Below are 23,436 nucleotides of genomic sequence, written 5' to 3' on the forward strand. Positions count from 1 at the left end.
ACTAAGAAGAATGTTAATACTGTTCTGAACTATGCACGACAGAAATAAGAAATTTGAGAAGCATTTTTCAGAAATTATTCCTGTGTTAGACAATAGGTAAGGAAAGAATACTGTGACCTTTTTTCTTGGTAAATCCTGGTTAAAATTCTTTATTCTACCTATCATATAACTGCTATAGACAAAACCTCATCAACTAAGTATTTATGGATTAGATTATTGTCTTACCAATAGGATGTTTTGACTAATATGCCTAATATCCACATTTATACACATCAATTTACAACTCACTTCAGTAAGACTGTTAGAGGTAATCTTGTAAACTTTAATTTCCCCATCTTCCAAGTTATAATGCAGCTAGAAATGATTGCACCATGTAGTAGCATGGATGATTTCCAACTACATAATGTCCAATTGTTTCCTGGCAAAACTGAGTCCCTTCGTTTTGCTATCTTGTGGCTGTAAAAACCTATAACAGATCTAGAGCATGGGAACTGAATTGATACCTCAACGAGTGTTAATGTAATTCCACAATTGTCTTTGGTCAAGAGGACCTGGAATGAATGACACGATAACTTGCCTGACCACAGCTAGTTTGGACATTAGCTATATCCTCTCTGACAATTGTGCAGAATTTCTGTACCAGCATATCTAAAACTAAAGTCTATGTAGATACAGCAGGGTTTTCTCCAGACAAATACATTTCCCTCGTCATCATAGGAAAGTCATCCTCACCTACTGAGGTTACTGGTGCTAATACTCATCTTGTTTATGTTAGAAACCCCAATTTTTCTGTCAAGTTTTCATCAGTTGCTGGCAACAAGATTCTGGATTCAAATGATGGAGAGCATGTAGGGCTGTCTCCAGCTTAAATTTTTTTTCTGTCCCACTCATTGTTTAGGAGCCCATGTTGTTGATTTTCCTGGTTAAATGTGTCATTTGAAGCTTATAAAAGTAAATTTTGAATAGTTTCATGTCATTTGGGGACATTTGGGGTAAAATTATTTTCCATCCCAACAAGCACATTTCTGTCCCAGGATGGAAAGATGGGTCCTTGTGACAGCCCTGATGGAGAGATACGCTGGAGAAAACCCTGTGATACAGTTAGTATTTAGTCGCTCTTGGCTGATTTATTCCCCTTGCCTTCCTTGGCGTTGATGGGCAGCCAGTCTCCCTCGTCCCACCCCTTCTCCCAGTCAGGGCTGGACGGCTGCTCCGGTTCAATCCCGTCGTTCCACATCGCGTCCCAGCTATCCGTACTCTTAGCTTTCGTCTTCTGTGGCGAACGTTTTGACTTCGGAGATGTTTTTGTGACCTTGGTGCTTTTTACATCCTGCTTATCGTCCAGCCACTGCCAGGCATCGACAGCGCTGTCCGCCTCACCGTTGTTTGCCCCGGGGTTGGAGTCCCAGCCCCAGTCGGAGTTCCAGTCAGGACTGCTAGGGGGCGTTTCTCTGTGCAGGTGGAGGAGCGGTGTGTCTGAATGGTCAGGGTCCATGTTCCTGTGGAGAGAACTCTGGATGCTTAACTTTCAGTCTGCTGAGGTAGACCTTTGGCAGACAAATTCTTATTGGATATATACAGGGTTAGGAGGGAGAAGGTTAATTTTACATGTACTTGAGTAAGTGGAACAAACCAGTCAGTCTGGTGTTGATTTATCCCTTATACTGTTAATTCATTTTCACAGGGGCTAAATTTTGCTGTGGAATGGGACAGGAAGCCGCTGTGTTTTAAGTTTCTGTTTTAAAAAGTTGAAACAATACACTGGAAACAAGTAAAAATCACCATAAAAATAAAAATGAAAATATTTCAATATCTACAGTAACTGTTGCTTGTATTACAAACATGGTATGTTACCATTTGAGGCAGTTTACCTTTTTTTTAAATATAAGAAATAGCAGATAAGGAATCACCTTTGCGCCTCCCTTTTCTGTCGTTCTTGTGGGTTTCCCAACAGGGTACTTCCCTCGGTTGGTCCTCCGTCATCCAGCACCACAGGCTGGTCTGTAAATATGGACTGCAGGTCCTTCCAGCCTTTCTGACTCACTGTGGTCACCTGAAGCATGAGATAGAGCAAGTCTTCATTTGGTTCAGTTCCTACACAGGACGGTGAAACGTGGCTTGTCCTGGGTAAGGCTAACGTCATATTTCCACAAAGGGGCTCAGTCGGGTAGTTTTGGGGAACGAAATGAATGATATAAAAGACAACAAAAGCACAAAACGTACAAAAAATAATTAACAAAACATCCTTTGTGCATATTTGCTGGTATAGACTTTAATTTTTCATTTTTACAAACAGCCCGGCCGGGCGACAATTTGGAAATGTGACGTTAGCATAAGCAGTGCTGTGGAGTTGTGGTTAGTAGCCCTGCTTCTGTATCATCAAGTTGAGGGTTCATCACCTGGCGACAGCTACACACCCTGAGCATGTTAAAGAACCCACCACACTTTGTTGCTTAGAGTAGTCAGTGATCAACAACTCTCAAGAACATACCTGGTACTTACCAACGCTTGAGCCATGATTGAGGTGTATGTGATAACAAACAAACAAGCAAGCAAACAAACAGAAGTTTTATTTTTACACTAGTTGTGCTACATTGATTAGCCTACAATGGTTAAACAGCGCAGCACCATTCAATGCTATTTTACTGTGTCAGTGTTGAACAAAAACCAAATACTTCTCTACATAAGAAACAGAAACTGTTGTGTGTGGTGTACCTTAGTCGCTAACTGTGTAACAGACGAGCCGACATCACCCAACAAACGCCCTTCTCTGGCCTGAAATCATAAGACAAGTTTGGTATGACACATATGATTATAAATATCCTTTTATCTCTTTACCTTGGTTACGTTGAAAATAACCAGTATTTGATACTCGTCTAGAGTAGAGGATATATGTGTATGTACATGTATACACACACATACACCTAAATCAAAGTGAGAACACAAGTACTTGTAAAAACAAAAAATGTAAACACAATGAAAGTTATGATGTGAAAAAAAGAAATGACAAAAAAGAAAAGACGCCTCAGATTTCTGTCTATGGTACCTTTTCCTCAGCACTTTTCCACGACACTTGAACGGTCTCGCCAAGTTTAACCGCCTGTGGAGTAGGAACAGTTCTGAACTGTTTGTTGCATGGCGTTACTCACTTTAGTAAGACCAATTTCTGACTATATCTGGGTCTGAAATTTGTCTGGTCTGGGTCTTATGGCCCAGTGATTTTACAATTTTTGTTTCAGATTCACAGTCACGTGTAAGTTTATATTTTTGCTTCACTGCCAATTAGTTTAAACCTCAATCTAGCCACCATATTGCATTATTGCAAAATGTGCCTGACACTTTCTTTAATCTCAATGATGAATTTATAACTTGTAGAAGCATTTTTCACATATTTTCTGTAATATCAGCATTTATTTATTGGGAGATTGGTTTTAAGGAGTTTTTCAGAAATCATTACAAAATTGAGACAGTACCTCAAGTGTGATACTGCCCCATATATAGTCAACACTACCAATCTGTATGTAGGAAGGTCAGTTTTTTTATTGTTTTGGTTCTTCCAATGGTCATATGCTAATTATAAACAACAAAAACTAAGGATGATTCGGATGATGATTATTCATATGTTCATGAATGAAATAAGAACAGGACATTGCAAACAATGATATGAAGGAAAAAATACAAAATGTATAAAGAGTAGAAAAAAAAGCAAAAGGACCATTGTCCATCATTACCTTTTCACTGGCTGTGGCACTTAATTTCACGGCCTAGATAATAAGGTGACAAATCATAATCAAACGTCAAAGAAAAGTACTTGACGTAAAAGACAATTGTATAACTGTATGATAAAATGGCAAGAAACTTAAAGATAGGGATGATTAAACAATGGAGTGTTTGCATTTAACTGATGATGATCGAATCATCGTTTGCCATGTTGGACAGTTGGTAACTGGGAGACCCCGGCCAGTTCAATACTGGGGAGGGCATCTTGGTTGGGACTGCACCCGTCTTTTGGAAGGGATGTAAAATGGGGGTCCTGTGTTCTAGGCAGTACCTTGAGCACATTAAAGATAGGGTGTATCAACCTCTTCATGTAAAAATATATTCTGCTTCTGATACAGCCCTGAAAATTGCTGCCCTATGTGTTACTGGACACTACAAGGGTCTGAACAAATGAATTATGGTCAAATAAGTACAAATTTGTACCTCTGACCCTTCCAGGTTAACACATGGCAGCATAATATATTCCCACTCACGTTGCCTCAGTGGAGAGTTAAGGACTGGGGTGAGAAGACCGAGGCATCGTGGAATCCGAGATTCCATGCTTACCCGTAAAATACTTAGGGGGTGGGTGGGTGGGGGGGCTAAAAATTTGACTGCACTTCTTTCCCGTGCTCCCCCCATCTACTAATATCCTCTTCAGCAGAAAAGGTGAAGAATTGCTCCGAAACTTGATATCATGTGTTGCGCTCTGTTGTTCAGATATAACACAGAAAAGACACCTACACTTGAACAGAACTTTATTGCCCGACAATTGTACATGATATGGCAACTATTATTACACAAAGTACCAAATGACTGACACTCGGTTTTATTCCGACTGCTGTACCACATGAGAAAGAGCCATACACTCTTTGTGTCTGGCGGTAGGCTGTTCCAGACATTGGGCCCACGGTAGGCTATTGATCTTCTGAAGGTCTCTCGCTTAGGCTTTGGGACAACCAGTTGACTACTTGCTTTGGTTGTTCGTGTACTCTGGTCCCTGCAGTACACAAACATCTAGCGCATGTAGGGTAGTAGTTGCATATAACTTCGGAGCTTTGGATAATCCACACAGATCGGAGATATCCCTCTGGTGAAAAACGGCTACACTAGAAACCTACATTGCCTCTGACCGTGGACTGTAGCTAGACTAGTCTACTCTTGCTAGGCTGTGTCCCTCCCGTCCGGCTCATGATTCACTTGTGAATAGAGGGGGAGTTATATCACATGTCATAAACTCACGCGAGTGGAGATCTCGCGAGAGTTCATTCCATTGTGATATCATTGGGAATCATAATATATTCCCACTCACGTTGCCTCAGTGGAGAGTTAAGGACTGGGGTGAGAAGACCTCGGCACCCGCTTCTCCCGAGTGCCATTATTCCCCTAATTTAAGTTCCTACATTTCCCTTCATTTAATCCTCTCCCAATCCTTATTCTTCTCCATTCCCTTTTCCCAATCCTTATTGTCTTCATTCCCCCAATCCCTTATATTTACTCCCTCACCTCTGTGCCTTTCCGTACAAAACCCTCTACGTATGCATTAAGCCACCTTGACAACACAGCAGCATCCCCTATGGTCTGCTGCGCATGCTTGTTGTTATCAACAGGGTGGGTGTAAGACTATCACAGTCATCAGTCTTTAGGTGTTCCTCAGGAATGCAGATTGATCCCTGGTTCTCAGCTAAGTTCCTTGGGCGCCTAAGGTCCGGCTCGAGTGGGACCTGTCCAATCCGAACTCAGTGGAATGGTCGACGACCAGTCCGATTAGATAGAGAACCCTTAGAGATTACCTGAGACCAACCTCTCCCAGGTTTACAGTAGTTCAACTCATCCTGCGTCGTGTTGGAAATCAAACATTGATTTCTCTGCGTATACAAGAACAATATTCCAGCTGCAGAGAAAGCTATCACTACAATGCTTGCTCAGTATCTAACCTGTAACTGTCGACCTTTACGCACAGTTCTATGTATTTCAGTCTGGACAGGCCCCACTCGCTTCCCGGACCACCAGGCCGAAGCCAGTATGGGTGGCAACAGCTTAAGGGAGCTGAACACGGTCCACGAGTGAGAACTAGGCCAGCTAAAGGTAGCCAATAAACAGGAACACAGAAAATCCCATGGTAGGAAGGAATGTGACACGAGAAACTCGTCATGATCTTTGTCTTTATTCCAAGCTTGCATAACAAGAAACGCAAACACCGGTTCAGTCAACGGTAAAATCACCATCCAACATTACCGTGCAGACGCTGCGGACCTTATCGAAAATTGCATGTCGTCCAAGGTCACAATCTAATTGTGACAAACGAAGTTCCATTGTTCCCATTGTGTCCTCCATTCCTTTGACCTTTACTTCTGACCTGTCCAACAAGGTAGGTCTTCACTGTACTACCGTACGGTTTGTTACCTACCATGGATTTGTTCACCAACCATGCAACAAACCAAACAAAATCTGAGGTTGTCCAACAACCTGTCGTCATATCAAATGAAACACCGACTCAAATCAAACAAAGTTACGATTACCGTCCACCGGCGCCCGTTGTCTTACAGCGAAAATCCACTATACCGTCTGACGCACCCCGCTGTCCAACAACGAATTCTCTACACGATTGTCCAACAATCTCACCACACCGTCCACCGGTGCCGTTGTTCAACAGCGAGTACAATATACAACCATGTACTGCACCCCACCGTCCGACGGTGCCGCTGTCCAACAGCAAATACAACATACAGTCATATACTGCACCACTCCCTCCAACGGTGCCGCTGTCCAACCGCAAATACCAGATACAACAAAGTACTGTACCACACCGTCCAACAGCGAATACAACATACAACCATGTACTTGTACTACACCGCCCAACGGTGCCGCTGTCCAACGGCGTATACAACATACAACCATGTATGTACCGTGCCACACCGTCCGGCGGTGCCGCTGTCCAACAGCGAATACAACATACAACCATGTACTGTACTACACCGTCCGACGGAGTCCGCTGTCCAACAGCGAATACAACATACAACCATGTATGTACTGTACCACACCGTCCTACAGTGCTGCTGTCCGACAGCGAATACAATATACAACCATGTACTGTACCACACCGTCCAACGGTGCCGCTGTCCAACAGGAAATACAACATACAGTCATATACTATACCACACCGTCCGGCGGCCACGCTGTCCGACAGCAAATGCAATATACAACAAAGTACTGTACCACACCGTTCAACGGTGCCCGCTGTCTGACAGCAAATACAATATGCAACAATTATTGTACCAAACCGTCCGACGGTGCCGCTGTCCAAACAGCAAATACAACATACACGATGTATGTACTGTACCACACCGTCCAACGGTGCCCGCTGTCCGACAGCAAATACAATATGCAACAATTACTGTACCAAACCGTCCGACGGTGCCGCTGTCCAAACAGCAAATACAACATACACGATGTATGTACTGTACCACACCGTCCAACGGTGCCCGCTGTCCGACAGCAAATACAATATGCAACAATTACTGTACCAAACCGTCCGACGGTGCCGCTGTCCAACAGCAAATACAACATACAGGATGTATGTACTGTACCACACCGTCCAACGGTGCCCGCTGTCCGACAGCAAATACAATATGCAACAATTACTGTACCAAACCGTCCGACGGTGCCGCTGTCCAACAGCAAATACAATATACACAAATTACTATACCACACCGTCCGACGGTGCCGCTGTCCGACAGCCAATACAATATACAACAATTGCTGTACCAAACCGTTCGACGGTGCCGCTGTCCGACAGCAAATACAATAAACACAAATTACTGTACCACACCGTCCGACGGTGCTGCTGTCCGACAGCGAATACAATATACAACAATTACTTTATTACGTCATCCGACGGTGCCGTTGTCCGACAGCGAATTCTAACCAATTAAAACATTAAATCGATCGACGATCCTCAGTCATACAGAGTCAAAACCTAAAGTTTCCCCACAAAAGTTACGTCCTCGGTACTAAGAAATCAGACCACTGCGCCCCGCTGATCAGCCTGACAGGAGCTGGGGAGGAGAGAATACCGGGTTAGTGCAAAACTGCGACCCACTCCGAAACTACGTCCCGCTGATCAGCCTGACAGGAGCTGGGGAGGAAAGAACGCCGGGTTAGTGCCGAATTGGGTCCCGCCAGTCCGCCTGACAGGAGCTGGGGAGGAGAGAACGCCGGGTTAGTGCCGAACTGCTCCCCGCTAGTCAGCCTGACAGGAGCTGGGGAGGAAAGAACGCCGGGTTAGTGCCGAACTGCTCCCCGCTAGTCAGCCTGACAGGAGCTGGGGAGGAAAGAACGCCGGGTTAGTGCCGAACTGCTCCCCGCCGATCAGCCCGACAGGGGCTGTGGTGGAGAGAACGCCGGTTTAGTGCAGACCTGCGACCCGCCCCGAACTGCGCCCCGCCGATCAGCATGACAGGAGCTGGTAAACTGGAAGAAGGGCACATCACATGTTACGTCATCGCGGCAAAAATTACTGAGAAAACAGAAACATCACGAGTTCACGACGGTTAAAAGATCTCTTACTAGCGTACAGGCTGTCCGACAACCTGAAGTGCAAAAACAAACACTTTCAGAAAGGATATCACAGTCAACTTGGAATCACCGCTGCAAATTGTTGACTACTGCCCGAGTAATGAAGTCTTTGAGCCTGGTCCAACCACTTTCCGGGCTGTTGACTGCTCCACAGATTGCAGAAATGCTGGCCTAGCACAGAAAACCATGGCAAAATTGTACGGTAAAACAGACAAGCAACACTGCTAAAACGAGAGCAGCCCAATCAGGCAACTCTACCCGAAACATGGCGCTTCGGCACACACAGAAAAACACTGACCACCACTTTGACGACTGCCCAAAGTTTCCAAAAAATGGCTTAACTCACCCACAGCGGTGTCAGTAATAAGTTTAACCACTACTGTCGTCAGGGGAGGAATGTCAGGTGCTCCTCCAGGCCCTCGGTGATCAGTTCAGTGTTGTTCTGCTCCATTAGGCTCCTTGCGCGAGAAAACAAGGATTACGGCAGTCCTGGTGGTGATACAGCCTTGTCTGAATACCTAACTCATGCGAAAAAAACAAACAAACAAGGAAATCACAATGCATCCGAAGCCAAGTTAACCACGCTAAGTTGAATCAATCTCACCTGCGCACCCGAACACGTGCGCTCCACATACAGATGCAAATTCCACTCATAAATGACACGAGTATCAGAAGGAACATTTGAAAACTCGAATATGCTCTAAAACACAAGCTGCACGCCTTAGGAAAGGTGAGCAAACAAATTCACAGAATAATAAAACGAAATTCAGACAGCAAAATGTCTCTGCACTGAGAACACTGTCCCGCCAAAGCGCGGGAAACAGACCGCCAAACGAAAATTCCAGAACACGCCATATGGCGGCAAGGCAATACTGCGTACCTTCTAGGTTAGTGACACTAACGCCAAAGGAAACTACTCAGTCCTTTGCTGCCGGCAAGATACGTTCCCAGAAGTAAAAGATGTCACCGGCTTGCACATGGCTGGTACCGCGCTACAGGAGCTCTGCTTGGCAACGTCCTGTTCGTGCGGCTCATGATTCACTTGTGAATAGAGGGGGAGTTATATCACATGTCATAAACTCACGCGAGTGGAGATCTCGCGAGAGTTCATTCCATTGTGATATCATTGGGAATCTGTGACCTCAGAAGACAATACAATCTGAAATATACTTACACTTTCTTTTGCTTGTTCTGCTAGTTTGCCAGCATTCAGGGACAGAGAGCTCCAGGTCTGTAACAGAGAAACACACAATTAAATTTACCATGTCTCAACATACCCTCGATGGTAAAAGGAAAGACCGCTAAACTGACATCAACTAGGCTAAAAAACAAAACAGGCCTAATATGTCAAATCAGACTGTTGTGAAGTGTACACAGTGTAATTCTTCTTGCCTACATTTCTTAAGTCAGTAAGTCAACATTTCTTTCTGTCCAGACTTTCTTAAAAAGAATATTGGATGAATATTGGTTTTACTTTTAGTTCTTAATTCTTCTTTAGTCATTTCATTATTACAACAATATACATACAGATGTGAGTGAAGACAGAGCTCCTGCCCATGCATCTGAGTCACTGCTGGACTTGGTCACGACGGGGGCCGAACCAAAACCAACAAAGCGACCACCTTGACTGGGAGGCAAATCACTGAAAGGAGACACAAGATTGCAAGGTTATCTATGGATGTTTGTGGTAAAATAAACAGATCATTTACATCACTAACAAATCCATTGTCTGTCTGTATCACAGACAAAAGGCCATACCAATCTATTTTCCTGGGGATTAAACATATCCACACAAAATTTTTCCAAAAGGTGAAGAGGAAAAGAAATGGTTAGGAGAAACTCTTTCATATGACTGTATTTTCAAATGTGCATGGGTACTGTAAATGCAGAAACGTTCACCGTGGATTATTGTTTGCGTTTTTTGCTGTGGCCGCTTCACCGCAAAATTAAAACTACCGCGGACATTTTTTCCATGGCAGTAAGACACTACAGTGCATGGTGCTACCGCGAACTTAAAACCACCGTGAAAAGTCCTTTTCCCGCTGACGCGAAATTAAATCCCAGCGAACTTAAATGCATTTACAGTATATGTACAATATGTTAAGCATTACCGGTATCTCTCTAAACCTGGGAACCAACAAATGTTGTTTCTTAAATCTAATTTCTGAGTCATACTCTACAGAATGGAACAATGGTGCTTCCCTTCACACTGTCATCCCATCACCATCATTAAGGTTTTCTTCTTTCTTTTTCCTGTCTCCTTTTGTGTACACCCTTACCAGTGTGGACCCAATGGACAGAGTCGCTTGGAAGCAGTGTGAAGACTAGCCAACTGCTGCCCACCCATGTCAGGGACACAAGCAGCAGTATAATCAAATACTAAATACTGCATATAATTTCTGAGCATGCAGCCTTAGTTACAAGATGTAAGGCTTTAACTCCAATGAAATAACCTCACTGATACTCACTCTGGCCTATTCATGTTCTCCAACTGTTTCCTCCGGAAGAAGTCTTCTTTTTTGGAGGAGATTTCGTCCCTACATGCACAAAAAGAAGGAATGATCAGACTTGTGCAGTGACAATGGGGATGAATGGGCAGAAACATCAACAATATCTTTGAAGGACATCATATGAGACCGTAAAATTGACTCACATTGATATGCTGGAGAACTGACCACCAGACTGGTAGGACGATGTACTATTAGAACCTGAAGAACCTGTAAAACCACAAAAGTTAAAAAGTTACATTAGTATTACATGTAGTCTTACCATTAACCCTATCCATGCTGACCTCTTTGGTATCAATACAAAGTTGGCAAACGTATTCTCCCATAGCAAGATGACGGTTAAAACATGTACATCATAAGAACAAAGTCCATGTTAACTTTCTATGACACAAGTTTTACAAATGCAAAAATTCAATACACAAGGGTTAGAGGCACATAATAGATTTGAGGATGATTGGGTGAACATACATTTGTAGCTGATAATATAGCATATATGTGAAGAAAAACTATCTCATACCAAAGTTTTGTGTGTTTGAAGTCTGGGTCCTCCTGGTTGGCTGGTAGGGGACATAGTTTTTAGCCGAGGAAGTTTGTTCAGACCACGTTTTCCCTTCCGCTTCTGTGGAAATCTGGGAAACAGATCAAACATATGATTATAAATATCTCAACATAAAACACAGACCAGAAAACTACATGATTTAGCTGTATGAAAATCTCCTACCATGCCACAGATGTTGTGCCCTTGCAAATGCACTTTACACAAATTTCCTCACCACACCCTGGTGTAAATATAAAAACGGTAACCAAATTTCGTTTGGGAGGTAAAACTGGAAGGCAGTGGAAGGAAAGGTTTAGGCTCTGCCTCCCAACACAATGCCCAAGACAAAATAATAACCCACCACTCCTACAGCCTCAAAAAGGCTACGGGACAACCTTTACAAAATTGGGTAGCAGGGTAAAGATTAAACAAAGTTACAACCTTAATTCTCATTAAATAACGTGAGTTTGAATAAGCAATTTCATTTGGAATTGAAGTTCATTTGATAAACTGTTTTAGCCTGGGTAGATTAACAAGATTGTAGTTTATATAGTAATGATAGAAGTATTCTTTTTAGCTATATTATAGGAAAGTTCCCTCGCTTTGAATCTTTGTCTAGTGTTGAAAAATTCATTTTTCTTATGAGGTTTGATCGAACGACATTATACAAACACATCTCAAGCTACATATTCAACATTACTAAGAAACGAGAAGAAGCCGAACAAATGTATTAGACTAGTTTTAGAATCCATGTTTTAGAAACCATGTGTACTGCACTACTACCTTTTGTACCTATATGCCTGTACTTAGCCTGATAGGGCATGAATGTGCAATAAAGGCTATTATTACTATTATTAACCTGCTTGGAGTTACCTTATCTCTATACAAGGCTGCAGCTTTACTGTTGTACTTTTCCGACAGGCTCCAGTTGGGGTTGTAGTCGTCTTGGGACTTGAAGAACTCCCTGGCCGTGTTGTTCCCTCCCACCTTCATCTTCTCTAGCTCAGCATCCTTCCACTTGTCCATCGTTACAGAGCGAACAAAACTGATAAGGAAATAACAACAAGGTGCTTGTTTGTTAGTATACAGTATGTAGTCATTGTAGTGTCCATACTATCTGGATGTTTTCTTTCTTGGGAATGTCAAAAACTCAACAATATTTTGGCTCCTGGGTAGCTGTCTGAAACGTCTGACTGTTTCCCAATTTTATTCAGTTGTGTAACCGTTACACCTTCATACATATGGTTGCTTTTTATTAAGGTCATGAGGGAAGAGCTTACTATGGGGTAATGGTATGTACTTACCATTGATTAACATACTAGTACCCAGTATACAATTGAGGACAATATGATCTGACTAAATACCGAGCTACACAGAAAATAGCAAAACACATCCATCTTTATCTGGAATACACATTTATTTATATTAAGGTTCTTCAATACAGTGGAAGGTATGACGGAACAGGTGTTTCTTCTTAGAGGACATCTTTTTAAGTCTGCCATACCGAATGGGGTTGGGGGTAGGGCTGGGTACCGGTACAGAAAATTCAGGTCCAGGTCCGGTTCAGGTCCAGAGCATCAGGTCCGGACCTGAACCTGGACCTGATTCAGTATGACTCATACCAATGGTCCATTTCACTACAAGGAAATCTGTTTGGTGGAGTATTAGACTTACACTGGCGTTTTAAAATCCTACAACGCTAACTGCACCTGTACGATTGACTGTAAACCTTGGTAGAAATTACTATAAACTCTACTCTACTTTACTCTTGTCATTTTCTTCCAACTGCAAGCGCCAAAACGTGTGAATGCCTGATAAAATAATATGTTAATTTTCCAATCGGTCCAACATCCGGTCCACCTAATTTTTTCAGGTCCGGTTTTTCTGGACCGGTTCAATAAGAAAAACCGGTTTCATACCGGTACGATGTACCGATACCCAGCCCTAGTTGGGGGTGTTCTGTTTTGGAATACAGTATGTTTCCATGGCATGGGCACTAGTACCTCGCTATCTCTGTTGTATTCAGAAACATGTTTATTTAGGGGAGTGATCAGAATATAGATATGACATCTCTTCTGTACCTTAGATGGACTCCCAGTCCTCTGTGCTTGCCTGAACACTCCAGACAGATCCAGATCCCATAGGACACACTCACCCACTGGGGGTTGTGGGTTCCACATTCAAAACAGTTCTGGAACAGAGAGTAACATGTATTATAAATCAAGTTAATCAACAGTCAAAATTGTCAAAAAATACCACTCTGGAATCTATAAAATCTAGTCTATAGAATTTAAAGACCAGAATTCTTAATGCTTGTGTCAGTAGAGTAGGAAAAATTATCCCAGGTACAACCAAAAAAGTTGTCACATGGACCAGTTGGTTCTTATATAGAGATGTTTGTTTCTATGCAATAGTAACTATCTTTTCCTTCTTGGGATTTGGGAACGTTAAAAAACTCAACTATTAGTTACAGCACCTGAATTGCTGTCTGAAACATCTCATTATCCAGTTAAGTAACTGTTACCATACAATAATAGTTACATATCTTTTTACATCATGGATGTCTAATCTTTACCGACATTTTAATCATCACAGCAAACCTCAGCTCCTGGTATAATTTGAATCTCATCTAATTTTGTTCTGATTACACACACCAATGCTGTCAATAATTCTGTCCTTCGTTAGCAACAGGGTTCTGTTTAATTATGGAATGACATGTGATGGGGGACAGACCAAGGTGACCCTACAGTTCAGACTAGTTCAGTACACATACTAAATGATAAAAATCAATGATACAATGATAAAAGAATTTGATGCGCTGCCCTTACATTATTTCCTGATTTTAGACGTAAGTCCTTGAGAACTCTCCGTGTCCGAGGGCTGGCCATGGTTTGTAGAGCTGTGTTGGCTGTGTAGAAATGTATGATGGAAAAATAGAAGATAATTGCTACACTCAAGGAGGTTCCCTTATTCAACCTCCTTGCTACACTCCATTATCATATATAACGTTAACGTTATGTTTCATGCCAAAAAATGTTGAATTATATTATATACGACTGTTACGTAACATATGGCTTTAAAGAGAAGCCCAATGGTGTCTGGAAAGTGTTACAAATAGTATATCTATACTCGATATACTCTAACATCTGCTTCAAAATCTGATGATGTCCATACAAAAATTCTCTGCACGCCCAACGTTTCAAGTTCATAATTTTCTTATGTCACGATTCCTAACTGAACAATATTCACGCATATAACTGCTGCCATAACTTAAGGAATATGTACCGAAATACAGTTAACGTAGTAATGGAGGCAAAAAAACGCGTTTCTCTGTGTTTGACAGTCGGGTTTAAAGTTCCACGTAGCACTGAGCCGGCAAGGGGGAGGGGGGCACAGTTTTGAGTATCAAAACAGACAAAAATCGTTACTTACCTGGACCAGTTGTAACGCGAATCTTAGTTCGTTACGATCTAAAGCTCTTTAGGAGGAATAGGTGGTCTAATTCACGGCAAAAATAAAGATTTTATCAAGGTAAAAGCCACACGTCAAATTTGACACACCGGCCCGGAAGTGGGTCTACCCTGCTCTTGGTGGAAACTCGTCGGAGTCGAACTATTTGTGGCGTAACAGCGACACCTAGCGGAAATGTTTGAAACAGCCAAATCCGCGGAGTTTTTGTAGAACTTTCGTATTTTCCATTGATAACATTATGATGACGTTTACCGTGGAAAATATTAAATAATAGTTAGGCTGTGGCGAAGGAGTTCATACGTTAACTAGTAAGGATTTAAGCTTTAACGTTAACGTTACTAGTTTTCGTTGTTTCCATGCTGTTGCCTGTTGAAGTTAACGTTACCTGAGGTAAACTGCCAGTACAAGTGGTAACGAGAGGGATCCATTCTCCGACAGGGTTCCAAATGCCAACAGGTTTTAAGGTAATTAGCATGGTTCATTCATTGGCATTACTAGTATGTCTTAGTCGTAAATGGCGGGATTTTTGTTCTTGCGACATTTGTAGTGATGATGGACAGTGGATTTCAATGCAGACTAGAAGCAATTTTTATCAATAATGATTAAATATAAACAAAGAATTCTGGGTTATTGGTATGAACAGAATTTGCTATTGAAAATCATTTTTATAATCAATGAGAGAACAAGATGGAGTTATTTACAAAGACAAAGTTATCTTGTTTACAGACAAACACACTCACAAAGGCTAGTGAAGATGATAATAATTTATGTAAGATAGCTTCATTCAGAGCTTTCAATTAAAAGGACTAACTTAAGTAAAAATTTATCATGTTTGAAAGTAAAACAAAATTTTGTTGTTTTGCATATGAATTCATAATGATAAATCAATGATATCAATGATAGAGTTCATGCTATGTTGAAATGTTGCACAAAAAGGATAAAAGATCCGGGGAGGTGCAGTGGTGTTTATTTTTGACTGCACTAATTTCATCCATAAAATTTACTTGCTGTGGCCTCAAGGCTCCTATAGCACACTCAGAAATGTGCCCCTTTATAAAAATCAGCATTTTCCGTTAGGCTATGTTGGTTTGATTATACGGATGATGTAAACACTAAAACTGATGCAAGCATCCAGATAAATCAGATTAAATATAATTGGCCAAAATAAAAGGTTGCCTCCATTGAGAAACCTAAGTGATCATGAAGGTTGACAAAACAAACAATATACTATTCATTTTTGTTCTTTCACATTGTCATCTTTGTCTTTGACTTTCGCTTTCCGATATTTTTTTGCAACTTACATGTCGCATAGCGTTATGCTTGCTCATTTAGCAGCTGCTTTTCATGATCTACCAGTGTAGTTAAATGATTTATTATTTGGAAACGGATGAAAATTCATAGTCTCCAAGCAGACCCTACAGACAGTGCCTTAGAGATGGTATCAAAGCTGGCAAGGCCCGTTTGACTCCCTTTGGCCAGCTATACTCCTTTGCCAGCTTTGATACTATCTCTTTAGGCACTGTAGGGTTTGCTTGGAGACTAGAAAATTCACAGGGATGTCCATAAAATCAAGTCAACGTGGCCTCAATGTTCACTATGTATAAAAAGAGACAGACTCATACAAGAGACAAGATGCCATGAAAACGTTGAAGTGTAATTCTGGACAGAAAATGGACATGTGTCAAAACCAACAAAATCATCTGAATCCTGAGTTGACACAACATAAATAAACCATGTTTAAAACCACCCTCTGTAGATTAAAATACTAACGAAAATGTTACATGTGAAATACTAGAACCTCACATAGCTGCAAGCCACTCTCATTCCAAGGATCACCTCTAAAGGCCTGGGAACAAGAGTGGCGTCAAAGACACACCATCATGACATTGTGTTCTATATCCTAACTTCCTCAACTGGCACTCAAAATTAAAAGCAGTAAATACAACTCCAGCACACAAGTACATTGCGTCATTCCTTTGCCACAGTACTCCTACGATGGACATCCTTTCTACATCATCTGAATACATCATGTTGTTCACACCATGTCATAAAGCCAGGTCATAAAATGTACAGACAGCGTGTTAGATCCAGGCAATACAGGCCTTGTTTCTCCTTATCAATCATTCAGTAGTGTTCTGGCAGGCTTCCATGTTATATCATGTAGAAACTAAAACTAAGACAGACATACAATGTTTTACGTCATGACTAGTGTCACTTGCTGTTCTAACATTCACATTGTCAAAAAAAATACTGAAAACATCACTTCTGAAATAACAACTGAAGCATATTTATCAACCTCAAATCTAGCTGTCTACACTTTAGTCAACACTTCACCCATACAGTATTTGTCTACTGCTCATATCACTATCATCAGCACTTCACATTATCACAGCCATTTGGTTGAGCAAAGAAATACAGTACCCGTCCTAAAGTCCTTTTACATAAGATTGCATGACATTGTATTAAATCTAAGACATTGAGGGAGGCAGTCATGACAACAAAGGTACAATTTTATGAAGGAATAAAATGAATGGGGGGGGGGGAGTTACAATTACTAAGAAAAATGTAAGGAACTGTCAAATATGAGTGTTTTCAGTAGTATCGGGTGTAAAACTGGTTTAAAAATTAAAAATAAAACAATGGGGTTTTAAAACATAAAAAACAACACTCATTGAAGAGTCTTGAATGAAGCCAGAAAATTTCATTACTACCTGGGCCTGAACTTCTTACTTGCAATAGCTGTTGCTCATAGCTATAAAGGTACAAATATATAACAGCTTCTTGTGGATTACTTTGTCACATTTTTCTTTTCTATATAAAGGGAAGACGTGTATATACTTTCACATTGTCAAAAAGATATGGCTAAATTTCAATTTTGTTATAGCAAAGTTACACATTCAGTACTCCTAGTCAATCACTATTGATAGGTTATAATCAGGCATTTAACAGGGACTAAAAAGTCACCATCTGGTACAGTAATAGCCTCCTTTTTTCAAGCCAAGACACAATAATGTAATACCAGCTACAACATGTAAATGGTTTTCATATTTTTGTTACAACACAAGTGTTTTTCAACATGTTAACAACGGGACAGCACTTTCTTAGCACACCCTTCCATATCCACGCGGGGAGGGGGGCAATTAGCCAGTCTAGGATACAGGAAGGTTTGGGTAGTAGACGGGTCGGACATAGCATCCACTTTTGGACAAACATTATTAACCCTCTTTAGAGCAATATAGCAAGGATAAGCACACTTCTAGCCTGCAGCTTTCTTATGCTCTTTATCATACTTGCACATTTAGAAACAGTGACTGTACATAACAAGAAATCATAGTTAACTGTTCAAGACACACAACAGCTGCATTGTTTATCTCTTTCTAACTGCAAACTACATAGTACTAGTAAAACTGAAATTTCAAAATTATATGACAAAGTCTCTTGCTCCAGTGGAAAAAAATGTACAGAAAAACATGTAATGTGTTGGTGCAAAACTACAGACTGAAGCGTTCTAAAAATACTGAGGTGGAGTTTCTTACACTTATGATTCCAAATTGTGATGGAATGGCTTGTAACAAGCACTGACCCTGGGACTCATTATTGTCATAGTTGTAACAAGCTCTACTTATAAAAAATCACTTATCATCTCTAAGATTCCGGAAGTTACAGACCATTGGGCTTATTCCTTCCTTGCAGACTTTCTAAGATGCAAGTCAAGACAGATGAAATTACATGTACAAGAATATACATGCACTTATAAAAATCTAATTGTCTATGAAATGCCAATACATGTATGTAAATATGAAATCTCACATCTATTGTTACAAAACTATGTATGTCGTAATCTTTCCAATTACACAAATATGGCCTCTATCATTAGAAAATTTGTCAGTTATTCTAGTTAGTGAACTGATCACTATGAAAATGATTTAGTAATTCACTTGTACATGCAGGTCATGAACATGATGTCTTCATCAATTCACTAGACCTCTACGTATGGCACTTGCAAAAGCATCCCTGTACACAAAGTTACCACTGTTTCAGCGAGTTGTTGAGCATTTGCGTTATTGCATTTTTGTTCTGTCGGATTGTACATCAATGTGCAACAGTGAGATATCAGCTACTCTAACATCTATGGCAATGTGGTGCTTACAAATACATGTAGATGTAAAAAAATGGCTCCACCCTGGAGGCATTGCCAAAATTGTCCTGCCACTACCTGTATATGGATGTACCGACACCAGATAACTTGCCTTCTACAGTTGAGAATTTTTGAGAAATAACGGAGACACCGTATGAATCATGGCAAGATGTGCTTAGGCTTACTTGGTTTTAGAGGCACTTGAAATGACATTATACTCAAATAAGTCAAAACTTTAGAGAAATTTTGATGTATAATGAAGAGAAGGGCACACCTCTGAGTGTATACTTTGTATCCTATCTCACTAAAATCATTGTATACAGTGATCGGCTGTTAGGAATAATCATATTTGTCTGACTAAAGCCATGAAGACTTTATCGTACTAGGATTAGTGTTGTTTTATGATCCAATTTCATTTTTGATGTGATTTTTTTCTTTAGAAGATTGTGACGTAGAGACATGACATGTTGTCTTCCTTAATGACGACATGTTCTCTTCCGTTTTATTTTAATTTTTGTTGTGATGTTTTCTTTAGAAGATTGTGACACAGAGAGATGACGTGTTGTCTTCCTTAATGACGACATGTTCTCTTCCATTTTATTTTAATTTTTGTTGTGATGTTTTCTTTAGAAGATCATGACACAGAGATGATGTGCTGGTTCCCTTCTCTCCAGCTTAACTCTCCTTCCTGCTGAAGATACGGGTCCTGCTGGCTGAGAAGGTCGCACTGCTGATCACCTCCATCCACCTGGGCAGCACAAATACAGCAAGATAAACAGTCATGTCTCCATCTGCTGTCTATTATCACAGCACAAATACAGCAGGATAAACAGTTATGTCTCCATCTGCTGTTCATCATCACAGTACAAGTACAGCAAGCAAGATAAACAGTTATGTCTTTATGTATAAATGCAGAAAGATAAGCAGTTATGTCTCCATCTGCTGTTCATCATCACAGTACAAGTACAGCAAGCAAGATAAACAGTTATGTCTTTATGTATAAATGCAGCAAGAAAAACAGTTATGTATCTATCTGCTGTTTATCACCACAGTACAAATACAGCAAGCAAGATAAACAGTTATGTCTTTATGTATAAATGCAGAAAGATAAGCAGTTATGTCTCCATCTGCTGTTCATCATCACAGTACAAGTACAGCAAGCAAGATAAACAGTTATGTCTTTACGTATAAATGCAGCAAGATAAACAGTTATGTATCTACCTGCTGTCTATTATCAGCTTTCATCAACTGATTACCAGAATGATATTTAGAACATGTTTTAAACAACTTTTACACAAGTTTTAAACAGATCACAAATGCACATCAAATGACCTTTGGATTAGAAGGAAACTCCATGTTTAGAATCCATGGGAAAGAAAGTTATCGAGATCTGTACTGTAAACCAGCCTGAGTACCAGTGCATCACAAGAATTCATAAAACAGTTCCTCTTTCTCAGACATTCCCACATGCTATACTTTACTTGCAGTCAAGAAATAGAGATCAGTTTCAAACTGGACATGGAATATTGGTTTGCCAACAAATTGGATACAACTCGATACACATCTGATGCTACATGTATCTTCACAAGCAAGGGCACACAACTGACCGGCCAAAGGTGTACTCGCTCTCCGCGCGGAAGAAGTACACGTGTGTCTTGAACTGGAGCTTGAAGACGTAGTCCTTGTGGATGTTGTCTGTTTCTGCAGGGGTGGACACCTGGTAACCCAGCAGGGGCAGGCTGGCCAGGGGGTAGTCATCCTGGAAACCAATTATAGGTCAGACTCTTAACAACACAGAAAAGTGTGAGAAGTTTAACACCATTGGTGGAGAAGGCCTAGTGTCGCAAGGATATAAAAAGTAGTCATCCTGTAAGCCAATCACACAATCAGACTCTTAATGACACTTGTATTCCAGAAAAGTGTGAGAACTTTAATGCCTTTGGTGGAGAAGGCCTTTTGACACAAGTATAAGAGGGGACATATATCCTGTAAACCAATCACATGATCAGACTCTTAACAAGACTTGTATTCCAGGTAAGTGCGAGAACTTTAACATCATTGGTGGAGAAGGCCTTGTGACACAAGGATGAGAACGGGGCATAAATGGTTGAGACAGAACATTGTGCATCATTTGTGACTGATGTGTTTCAGACATGCACACATATGAAAAGGTCAACACCATTGGTGATTAATGTTTTGCGACAAAATGGGTGGGAGGGGGTATAAATGGTCAAGTCAGTATGTTGTTTACTATTTGTACATCATACCTGATGGGTCTTGTAGAAAAACAGACAGAAGTTGGTGAAGACCACCCAAAGCTTTTGCCATCCGTTGCTGTTCTTGAATTTTCTCAGTAGATATCCACTCAGCTGGTTCTGTGAAAGACAAGAAAAACAATCACACACTTTTACTTGTTATCTATGAAATAAAGTTTCTACTGTTTCACCTACCGGTATGTATCAAAATGTTGTAAATTTTGAAGAATTATGACTGTGTCTTGTGAAGTGATAATTAATATCATCAGTCATGTGACAAGAGACTAAGACAAGATTTACCGGGTCGAAAGAGAGATACATTTGTAGATTGTATTTTGAAAGCTCCAAAAGTAGCTCCAAAAATATGCTGTGTGAAATTGCTAGAATATTTCGTCAAAGGCATATCAAAAAACATTTGAATGTGCATCCTTCTGACCTCCACAGACTTGGTATGGTCCGCCATGCTGACGCTGGTGTTGCGGTGCCAGCACACGTGCATGGTCGTGTTGGCACGGTGGTGGGTGTGGGTGCGGTCCAGCGATCCCCGCGGGGAATGAATGTCATCTTCCGACTCGTCCTGTCCGTCCTCTCGGTCTGTACCCATCTCGTCAGATGACCCTGGATACACATTAATCAGTTAATCCCATTTGTCCTTGTTTTCTTGGGCATAGAAAATCAACTGCCTCAAGGAATGCATGTAACATACCAGTCCTGTATCATAAGTATAAACTACAAGCTGCACAAGAGACTGATTTGCTTTGAGCTATCATGCAAAAGAGAACATCAAATGGTCAGTCATGCATTAGTGAACCTTGTCAGTCATGTCATTGGATTGTCAAGAAGGCAGTGACAACTCCCACTGTTAACAAGGATCATAGGCAAAGTTTTCTGACACAAAGCATCTACATGTTTTTCACACATCTATGATTGTTTCTAAATACCGTAAATTTGTAGTAAACCTATCACATGATGAATGTGATGTCTGTATCTACTCACTGCTGAAGGAGGAGTCCTGGGAGCCCAGTCCTCTCTCCGCTGCGTTCACAATCACGTCATTGATGTCCTCCATCCACTTGTCTTTCTCCTCAGTCGTACTGTAGGGGAGGCAGGAGGTAACATGCATGATATATAACCAACATGGTGAACTTAAGTTGCAGGTTTTTTGAAAGGCTGTCAGTAGAAATATACAGAGTAACATAGCTTCAGAAGCATCAGCCAAATGCAGAAAATGAACAGTTATCTTCCTTCCAACACACGTATACATGACATTGTACACAAAATGGCCATGTAAAAGAACACGATCATAATCTTAGACCCTATTGTGTAAAAATCATGGTGAAATATCAACATGTCTACATGAAAGTTTATATGATCAAACATACAACTAATTCTTTCATTGAAATATACCAAATTTGAAACTTTTTGGACATTACACAGGAAACACTGTTGAGACACTGGTTAAAAAACCTCATGTTCTAACCTGACAAAGCTAGCTACAGAAGCACATACCTTGCTGCCACCACCACAGACTTGTTGGTACTGTAGACGGTGAAACAGTTGGCCACAGCACGCTCCATCTCACTCTCCTCAACCTGAACCAAACACAGTACATTACCACAGGGCTTCATCAATGATATGGGGAAATTACAGTACTTAGCATGTGCTGTCCCTGTGTTACCCTTATTCAAAATTTCCTCATCTCAACCCAAACAGCATACACAGGTTCTGCAATGTGAAATTCCTAAATGTTATTACATCAACAACAAGTCTGATTAATGACTAGTCCTATCAACTCTCACCTACACTTCCTGCCACTTTGATAAGTCTGACCTTTGCAGTCATCTTCCCACTCCCTTCCTGTCACTGTACTGACAGTGCATTCTCCAGGCACAAACCAACCCGAACAACTACACACAATAAAAACATGGATCGTCTAATTTTTAGTCTGTTTGTGCAGAAGCCAGTGTACAATGTATTTCCAACTCACCACCATGCCCCGTACAGGCAGTTGACCATGAACCTTGAACTGGTTTGTAGCCGTCACGCCCTTACTGGTGTACAGGATCATATCCGAAAACTGCAGAGGGAAAAAGAATACATTAGCATGAAAGCACACCCGTATGTGTAACCAATAATGTTACTAATCAAACCATCATCTTTTTGAGAAATAACTTAGAGGAACAACAAAAT

The 23,436-nt window shown here is 40.9% G+C and overlaps 2 protein-coding genes across 6 annotated transcripts in view; both read right to left on the reverse strand.

The window, feature by feature from the left end:
* Positions 1–941: 941 nt before the first annotated feature.
* Positions 942–14,990, reverse strand: LOC118427337 (ADP-ribosylation factor GTPase-activating protein 1-like). 2 transcript variants are annotated; one of them, XM_035837075.1, is made up of 14 exons: positions 14,815–14,990; positions 14,211–14,300; positions 13,464–13,573; positions 12,256–12,427; positions 11,362–11,473; positions 10,991–11,054; positions 10,806–10,874; positions 9,865–9,979; positions 9,512–9,568; positions 3,732–3,764; positions 3,047–3,100; positions 2,716–2,775; positions 1,911–2,053; positions 943–1,499 (listed from the first exon to the last, which is right to left on the reverse strand). In XM_035837075.1, exons 2-14 carry the CDS (start codon positions 14,268–14,270, stop codon positions 1,109–1,111), a joined length of 1,440 nt encoding a protein of 479 aa, XP_035692968.1. In that variant the 5' UTR covers positions 14,271–14,300; positions 14,815–14,990; the 3' UTR covers positions 943–1,108. The 2 variants fall into 2 exon arrangements, with proteins under 2 accessions (XP_035692969.1, XP_035692968.1); XM_035837076.1 differs by lacking the exon at positions 3,047–3,100 and having other exon boundaries at positions 942–1,499.
* Positions 14,991–19,604: 4,614 nt separating this feature from the next.
* LOC118428211 (FERM, ARHGEF and pleckstrin domain-containing protein 1-like) overlaps positions 19,605–23,436 on the reverse strand; it is a 33,936-nt gene continuing 30,104 nt past the window's right edge. For all 4 annotated transcript variants that reach the window (XM_035838220.1, XM_035838217.1, XM_035838218.1 and 1 more), the window contains exons 23-29: positions 23,234–23,323; positions 22,756–22,838; positions 22,243–22,340; positions 21,683–21,864; positions 21,259–21,366; positions 20,599–20,750; positions 19,605–19,739 (exon numbers count right to left, since the gene is read on the reverse strand). In XM_035838220.1, the coding sequence (XP_035694113.1) occupies positions 19,667–19,739; positions 20,599–20,750; positions 21,259–21,366; positions 21,683–21,864; positions 22,243–22,340; positions 22,756–22,838; positions 23,234–23,323 (786 nt within the window). In that variant the 3' untranslated portion in view covers positions 19,605–19,666. The remainder of the gene's footprint in view (positions 19,740–20,598; positions 20,751–21,258; positions 21,367–21,682; positions 21,865–22,242; positions 22,341–22,755; positions 22,839–23,233; positions 23,324–23,436) is intronic.

This window comes from Branchiostoma floridae, chromosome 12 (assembly GCF_000003815.2).
Source record: "Branchiostoma floridae strain S238N-H82 chromosome 12, Bfl_VNyyK, whole genome shotgun sequence".
NCBI lineage: Eukaryota > Metazoa > Chordata > Leptocardii > Amphioxiformes > Branchiostomatidae > Branchiostoma > Branchiostoma floridae.

What these genes read in the sequence shown, in the direction of transcription:
- LOC118427337 (XM_035837075.1), bottom strand. Translation starts at nt 14,270, where the DNA reads ATGGCCAGCCCTCGGACACGGAGAGTTCTCAAGGACTTACGTCTAAAA. An exon ending in CAGCCTTGTATAGAGATAAG is followed by an intron (nt 11,474 to 12,255) that starts GTAACTCCAAGC and finishes TCTGTTTCCCAG; the next exon opens with ATTTCCACAGAAGCGGAAGG. An exon ending in TTCAAACACACAAAACTTTG is followed by an intron (nt 11,055 to 11,361) that starts GTATGAGATAGT and finishes GTGGTTTTACAG; the next exon opens with GTTCTTCAGGTTCTAATAGT.